Here is an 8,850-nt window from a genome sequence, read left to right on the forward strand (position 1 = left end):
AATAATAATAATAATAATAATAATAATAATAATAATAATAATAATAATAATGGCAGTGAGACTGTTACATGCACAGAGATGGAAGAAAACACAAATTCCAATACAAAAAGTGAACAAAACTGATGGACTTAGTGGATGTTGACAAATTATCTATTTTGTTAAGAGAGAAGTATTTGAGAACATTTAAGAAAGACTGGGAACCCTTTATTTTTTTTACAAGTTATAAAATGAAATATTACCTCTGGACTTTGACAATTAGGAGTGATTAAATGGTAGAAACATGAAACAAGTAAGAGGGGAAGGCATTAACACACACACACTCACACACATACACACACACACACAACCATGGGTAGAAAAGTTGAAAGCTTTCCCACCTTTCTTTTATTGGACCTTTTATTATTATTTTTGTTCCTTCTCTGTATGTATTTGAATGTTATTTAAATGTGTATTTTATCTCTATCTTGGTATGTATGTGTGTGTATACGTGTGTGTATGTGGCTGCCTTGAGTCCCTATATTGGGAGAAAGGCGGGATATAAGGAAATAATAATAATGAGTGTGTTTGTGTACACAAACACACACATACACACACAGAATCATGCCTCCATATTTGCGGCTTTGATATTTGCGGATTTGATTATTCATGGATTTCATTAATATGTTCTCTCTAGGACTGTCTAGGTGCAGTCCAACTCTGTGGTCAACTTTAACTAAAAGTTGCACTGAAAGACCATTTGTAGCTACTCCATTGCCATTCTATGGTCAGTGTATGTTGGACATTGACCACAGAGTTGCACTGGAGGACATAGAGATTCCTAGAGAGGTGTCCTCTCAGGTAAAAACAGTGTTTTTGTTATTTGTGGTTTTTCCATATTCATGGGGGTCTTGTTTCCCTAATCCTATCGAATATGGAGGGACAACTCTGTGTGTGTGTGTGTGTGTGTGTGTGTGTGTGTGTGTGTGTGTGTGTGTATGTCTATATCTATATCTATATATATAAAAAATCAAAACTGGAGCATGGGGGATTACCTGCGGGCAGAACATGTATGGTGGTCTGTGATAGTCCATTTGTTGGTGCACTTGCTTGCTGGAGAGGGTTTGTCTGAACCGGCTGCAAGGGACGAGCTACAGATGGGGTTGACAGGCCCATTCCAGACGCGTTCAATTGGTTCTGTTTTTTGCCATCTGTTAAACAAAAACAAAAGCCAAAGTGGAAATATGGAAAAGAGACAGCTGGAAAAACAGGTTGTTCCATATCCTTCCATTAGTTCATAGAAAATGACAACCTAGTAAATGCTTGCTGCAGCAACACTCTATGCCACTGCAGATTTACCTTTTGCATCTTGGTTTTTTCCCTGTGCTTGAGGAAAAAGACACCCATTAGAGGAGCTTCCCACTTCATTTTGGCTCTATAGTAGTTTTCCCATTTTATGTGTCCAATAATATGTAATCTAGAATCTATCTAAAAGAATTGAAATCCTCAAGATACTGAGCAAACCCCACAATTTGACTTCTTGTGCAATTTCTTTTCCATACTAAAAGTCACAGTTTTCAGGGAAGACTGCACAGTTCCGAAGAGAAGCTATGTTTTTCCAGAAAATTACAGTGTTCTGAACTCCTAGACAAGCTGCACATGGAAACTGAGCAGTTTCATGGAAAAGCTGAGCAATTTCCTGTCATTGCAGGAGGAAAAACTCCAAGTACCTTAAAGCCATTTAAAGAAAAACTGGTCCACTATTCTCAACATCTGTTAGGATTCAGAAAAATCAGGATTTGCCATCCCTAGCTTGAACATGTTTGCAGGTTGCAAGTAAAAACAAAACAAAAACCACGAATCTAACTACAACGGCGATGTGGATGTTCTTAGTTCAAAACATCATCCCAGAAACACAAGTCAGCGAATGCTTAACTTACTCTTATTCTACCCTATTTCTAGGAAAAATATGAACTGTCTACACTGCCATATTCTTTCTCCAGGTTTCTCAGTCCCTCAGAATCTAGATTAGTATAAATCAGGGGTGAAAAACAAAAATGGGGTGGGGAGATGATTCTTCTCAACAGATCTCCACTGTCTGACATTAGTGGTCGGCCATGCCCCCACACTGTAGGTTTGTGGCTGAAGCAGTGAGTGGGGTCTTTTAATCTGAAACTTCATCCTGGAACTATCTTTCAGGTTCTGCCTGTTTTCCCAAATGGGAACAAAGGACCCTCAGGCACTATTTCCAAGAGTCACCACCATTCTTCCTGTACAAAGTGCAATGGAGGAGTGAAATTACAAGCTCTCTATTAACATTTTCAGAAGCCTTTAGAAACAATAGCTGGGAGTGTGGCACTTGCTCTCTATCACTTCTCAATGCAGGGAGGGAGATAGCAGATCCAAGTCTGTATTTCCACAATGAATTTTATTTAATCATGTTTAGCATTTTTTTCATTCTCTCTTACACAGTTATTCTATACAGACAATCATGTTTACTGCAACAAATATAAAGAATCTTGTAGCTTCTGAAAGGTTAACAAATTTAATGTACCCTAATAACATTTTAAAAAATGTAATGGCATTTTAATGAGATAACCTGTTTAATTCTATTTTAACTTTTTTACTTGTATTTTAAGTTTTCTATTATCGAGCTTTTAGCTTTTCCTTGTTTTAGCACTTTTCTAAGCTGTCTTGCGTCTTGTAGTGGGAGAAAAGAGGGATAATAAATAAACAAATAGATAAATTGCTAGTATTTGTGGACTACAGTCCACTTCATCTGAACTGTACATATACAGGTCTGTACATGAAAGCGGGGGGAGGGAGGGAAAGGCATTTGAAAATTTAAAGCTCACTTAAATAGTGCTTTCTTGTGGAATCATTTTACTCAGCAAACATTTATTCTAGTACATACATTCATCCTCTCCACTTAGCCAAATCCCATAATGGACCAAACACATCTTCTCATTTACCTTGAGATGAGCCATCATCTTCCTCATCCAGTGTCAGATCAATTACTCCTCCTCCAGCACTGCCTGGGGCTTTGCCACTCTGGAAGTTTAAAAGAAAAACAAACTAAACAAAGCCTATTATTTTCCTTCATTGTTCTTTTCCTAATAGTATGCAAAAATGCCACATGATAGGTTAGACACAGACACTTCCAATGAAATTGACAGAAGGTAAGCCTGAAAACTTACAATATGACTTAGAGAAGTAAATAGAACTTAGCCCTGAGGCCTGGTTCTTTGAGGTAGCAACTGACATTCCTTTCTCTGTGAACGTAACTTAAGGGAATACAGCTAAAATAGTAACATGTTTCTGAGGGGTGAATAGACAATAGATGCTATGCATAAGCAGAAAAACATATATGTGATGTAGAGTAAGTGAAGCTTGAACAGCCAACCATGAATTAGTGTCCACACAGTGTCCACAAGTTTAGGCTGTGTTTGTATGTAAAATGCTGTCACAGCTTGCTCTGACGTCATAGAGATGATTATAAAACTGTGTAAGAATGCTGTTCTCACCAGTAATGGGAGGACACATGATTTGCTACTAAGCCACGTGTAGTCAATATTGCAAGATTTAACAATGTGCCATAAAGGATCTCTCTCTCGGTGTGTGAACAGGGAACCATGCGTGCTGGCCATGGACCCTCACTCTGAAGGGCTTTATATAAGGTTTCAGGTGACAAAATTCATGTAGCAAGTTAGTCCATGACTAATGCATCCTATTAATTAAATGTGACTAATGTATCAGATTAAAAATCCTATTACAAAATAGTGAATTTTCGAAACACAAGACGAGCAAGGTCAATAAATCCAAGCAAATTACTGACTACTAGAAAGGTCTTTTTTCTGATGGTAGAAATACAGTTGGCCCTCTATATCCATGGATTCTGTATCCACGGATTCAACCATTCACAGATTATGCACTTTGTAACTGGATTTCCCTTTTTATTTTTTAATTCAAGATCCCCAAAATGGAATAAATAACCAGTACGCTTGACAACAAACCTGAAAAGTTTCTAGAACTGATTAAACAGATGTTCTATGAGCAAGAAAGAAATAACATGATTACTAAGATTCAGCATTGATTTCTGAAAAGCAAATAATTGCAGACTAATCTTCTCTCTCCCTGTCTCAATTTGGTACAGCTTTAAAAACTTAGTAGACCTGGGAAATGCCACTGATGTAGTATATCTTGATTTTATAAGGCTTTCAACAATCGGTCATGATAGTACAGCAGAAAAGCAAGTAAAATGTGGCCCAGATAATGCTATTCTTAGCTGCATTTGTACTTGGCTGATGGACTGAACCCAAAGAATATTTACCAATCGTTTCTCATCCTCCTGGAAAGAAATACAGTGGTACCCCGGGATACGAATTACCCAGCTTACGAATTTTTCGGGATACGAAAAAATCCCATAGGGATTTATTGTTTCGGCTTACGAAGGTTTTTTCGGGTTACGAAAAAACCCCGGCGCTGTTTTAAATGGAAAGGCCGCCACCGGAGGGCAGCAGAGAGCTATTTTTTCCATTAGCGCCTATGGCAATTCGGCTTACGAAGGTTTTTCGGGTTACGAAATTAGCCGCGGAACGAATTAATTTCGTAACCCGAGGTACCACTGTAATGAATAAGATGTTACAGGGTTCTGACATGAGCCTGTAAAGTTGCTAACATCCACACACACACACACACACTGAGTGAAGGAATACAGGAGGTGCTCACCATAATTGTAGATGACACCAAACTAGGAAGGGTAGCTAATAGCTCAGAAAACAAGATCATGAGAATTAAGAATTCAAGGTGAAGAACTAGGAGAAGTTTCGGAGGCAGTGAAAGGCTGGAACAGGTTTGATGGCTTCTTTTTGCAAGAAGTATCCAGTCCTTGGAAAAATATGGTGGAGGAAGGTGTAGTTCACATGGCAGGTTCTCAATCATCAAATGAGCCTGCTCAGAGATCCCTGAGGAGCACAGCCTTGCATGTCTACAGAGAGCCACCATCTCAGCCATCTCTCTGCTACTGCAATCCACAATGTGCCTACAAGTCATGTTTTACTGGTGAGCCAATTTATATGCCTCGGAATGGATCATGGATGCCGCTCTCCTTTCTTCATCATTCAACTTGTCAATGATGCCCATATAGATCAAGTAATTAGAGATCTTGCAGAGCATGTCATGCCCAATCAGGCTGAGGACTCAGACAACTAGGTGGTTGAGCTAGAGTCCCAATATGAGGTTGCGCCTGAACCTGAGCCGGGCCCTAGCTCTGCCCTGCCAGCTCCAGCAGAGTCTGTGGTCTGTCAGGAGGCTCAGTAACCAAGCCTCCTGGCAGCAGAGATTCCAGGCACAGAAGACATGGAGGAGGAGGCAGCAGCGGCGGCTGCCAACATACCTATCTTCAACCAGAGAAGGTCTGAAAGGGTGTACCTCCACTGCTCATGGAGGCTTTATGAAAGATGCTCTCTAATTGGCAAGCACCTGTGCTCATGAAACCTGAAAATATAAACAGGTGCAGGACGTGAATCTCATTGTCAGAGATTATCTGAGCTTCCTGGCGAAAGCACATTTGTCTCTGACTCCCTGTCTTCTTGGCTTGAACCTTTGACTCTCAGACTGCTGACTCATCTTGAATACCTGGAACCCTTGACCTTTGGATTACCTTGTTAAACCTGCCTCTTCGGAATCCTAGACCTTGGACTGCTTGACCATTCTCTGACCGGAACATGAATTAGTACTTTGAGAACTTTGTTTTATTTCCTTTTTGATTTGCCTTAAACTTTCACAAACCTGTGTCAGCAGCTATCAGCATTCTTGGCGGCTTTTCTGGACAGGCAAAATAGGAGTAGTATTTTCTGCTCATTGAACTGAGCTATTTTTGCTCCTTGTCAGCCAGCATAGAATTGAAACAATAAGAGCCTCGGGACTAAGTAGCATCAAGAATTGTGGACTTGAGATTTGGATGTTGTGGCCAATCTGAGTCTTGAACCCTACAAAGGTTCTTGATTTTAGTATAGGTAGCCAGAATGGAGGATGGTGTTCCCCATGGTTTGTGGATCACCTGAGCCTGATAAGCAATATTGGCAGAATAGTGGGAATGTTGTAGAGGAGACTTTGGGGTAGAAACTGTGGTTGAATCTGAATTGGTATCTGAGGTGCTAGTGGTGGAGGCGGACTGTTGAAAGAGCTGTGTCGAAACAGTAGAACTTGATAGCCACATTTGGTTTTGAAGCAGGAGGTTGTTCAAAGGCTTCTTGCTGCTCCCCCGAGGAGACTTGGACCTGCTATTTTGCTGGGTGCCTATCTTGGTCTGACCTTTCTACTACTGGAGTGGTGTCAACAGCAGATACAATATAGTTGGGATGCTTATGTTGGGGATGTCTAAACATCTTATAGTGGCACCTAGCCATGTCTTCATAAAAAGCAGTTGTAATCCTGCCAATATTGACTATCATAAGCAGAGCAATTGATGTAAATGGCATAATGGGATTCTGAGGACCATGATCGAGAGTATCCAATGCAATGATACTTCCAACGTTTATATCGATGCGTCTGTTGATAATGACAACAATCTGTGGAACAGGACCTGCAGGTCAAATATGAACCATAACTGGAGTGTGATCTTGAAGCTGACAGAAGAGCCAAATAGATTGGCTGTAAAAGCCGGCTTCTGGGTGGCTTAGGGGTATGGTGTTTTGATGCCGCACACCCCTGGAGTGGCTTGAAGCTGCCCTGGGGTTGTGATGGGGCGGCCTAAGGCAGCTTTTTACCGGCCCAAATAAAAGCGGATCTTTTTGGTAGAGGCAGCTTGGGGCTGCGGCACGTGATTGCCACGATGGCCCCAATCCATCCAATCCTGATCTGTCCCTAAGATCAGGATCAGTAAGACTGGTGAGAAGATCATTGGTTGTCAGCTGACTGGAGATGAAGGGTTCAGCAGAGGACAGGAAGGCCTAGGAGACTGATCTTGCCTCAAAGGAGTGGGTGAAATAATTACCCTGACTACTGGTGAAGATGCAAGACTACCCTTTAGAGACACAGGAAAAAGAATGGACAACCACTAGATCCACAATAAGCACAAGCCAGTGAGCTATCTCAGAGGATGTCAATGACACCCCCCCCCCCTGAAGTAACACGCCAAGAAAACCCTTGATAACTTTCATCCTTCGGCCTGCGAGGGAGTGAACAGACAGGCCCAGCTCCATCAGGGCTAGCCTGAAGAAAGAGCCCTCGCCCTCCATGATAAATGTCATCCTTCAGCCTGTGAGAGAGTGAACAGGCAGGATCAGCTCCACCAGGGATAGTATGAAGAAAGAGAGCCCTCCCTCCATAACTGTCATCCTTCGGCCTGTGAGGGAGTGAACAAGCAGGCCCAGCACCACCAGGGCTAGCTTGAAGAAGAAGAGTACTCCCTCCAGTCCATCTGCCTTGGTCCAGGCCTCAGAGGGAGAGAATAACCACTGGACCTCATCTCCTTCCCCACCACCATTCCCTTCTCCTTTTGTGTCGTGCCTTTCAGATTGTAAGCCTGAGGGCAGGGAACCATCTAATTAAAATGATTTTAAGCCGCTCTGATAGCCTTCAGGGCTGAGTATAAATACCATAAATAAAATAAAATAACCCTATGATAGGGCCTTACGGTCGCCATGAGTTGGGAATGAATTAATACATATAACAATATCAACATTGCTTTTGGACTATATTTTGTTGTGCTATTCACACACAGATTTGAATGGACTTGCATATTTATATGACTCCATCTTAAATTATGGAACTTGGTTCTGAACCACGGCATATATTTCACAAATATGTTTATATTGTACTGTTTTCCACTGCCTCGATATTTAACTCTATTGTAATATCTATAGGCTTCTATTGCTCTGTGTCCTTTAGGTTTTTCATACTATTAGTCACTGTTATATTAACACTTTTTGACACGCGATTTACAGACAACTGTAATTAACTACCGTATTTTCCAGCATATAAGACGACTGGGTGTATAAGACGACCCCCAACTTTTCCAGTTAAAATATAGAGTTTGGGATATACTCACCGTATAAGACTACCCCTCTTCCAATGCACACCAAATAAAAATTTAAAAAACATCAGATTTGATTTCAATATGGTAATTTTAATTCAAATGCTTATGATATGCAGGTATTTAGCAGGAAAACTTGTTGTATACAAAGCCTACTTGGATTGGTCAGCTCTTCCTGTTTGCCCAGCCCTCCCTGTCTCCAAGATTTTCTTCTACTGTACTTGTACAGTGTCACCCTTGCTGCTTTCATACGGTCGCCACATATGGAGGGTATGTGGCCACGGCCATTTTTGAGCTCCCCTCACCATATGCGGCAACTGCAGATTCTCCAGTCTGGCTCGGAAGTTTCAGCACCCGCCCTATAAGATGACACCCGGCGTATAAGATGACCCCCGACTTTTGAGAAGGTTTTCCTGGGTTAAAAAGTAGTCTTATACACCAGAAAATACAGTACTATTTAAAATATGATTTAGTAATTACAACAATTATATCAGCACATTCCACTCTGGGAGACCTGTGTTTCTTTGCAAATGACCTTAAAAACCAGGGCATGAATCTTTTTTTCTGATATCAGGTGCACTTAATTTCATCAAACACCTTATCATTTCCAGGATGAAAGTATCCCCAAGCTGGTGAGGGAAATGGTCAGTTCAGCAGTACTACTGGTAAGTACAGTTCTAGGGAAAGCTGTGTCCTATACTGATTAAATTATACCAAATTTTTCATGAAACTATATATATACACACACACACGCTGCAAAAGAACAATTTCAAAATAGACATAAGATTTGCCTTAGGGTTGACATAAGTAGGAAATGACTTGAAGGTACATAACCA

At 41.0% G+C, this 8,850-nt stretch overlaps 1 protein-coding gene across 5 annotated transcripts in view; it reads right to left on the reverse strand.

The window, feature by feature from the left end:
* The window catches only part of LOC121931628 (activating transcription factor 7 interacting protein), a 113,462-nt gene that overhangs the window by 14,614 nt on the left and 89,998 nt on the right, over positions 1 to 8,850 (reverse strand). For all 5 annotated transcript variants that reach the window (XM_042469599.1, XM_042469598.1, XM_042469600.1 and 2 more), the window contains 2 exons: positions 2,949 to 3,027; positions 1,032 to 1,187 (listed from right to left, as the gene is read on the reverse strand). In XM_042469599.1, coding sequence (XP_042325533.1) covers positions 1,032 to 1,187; positions 2,949 to 3,027 — 235 coding nt within the window. The remainder of the gene's footprint in view (positions 1 to 1,031; positions 1,188 to 2,948; positions 3,028 to 8,850) is intronic.

This window comes from Sceloporus undulatus, chromosome 5, assembly GCF_019175285.1.
Source record: "Sceloporus undulatus isolate JIND9_A2432 ecotype Alabama chromosome 5, SceUnd_v1.1, whole genome shotgun sequence".
In the NCBI taxonomy this organism is placed as follows: Eukaryota; Metazoa; Chordata; class Lepidosauria; order Squamata; family Phrynosomatidae; genus Sceloporus; species Sceloporus undulatus.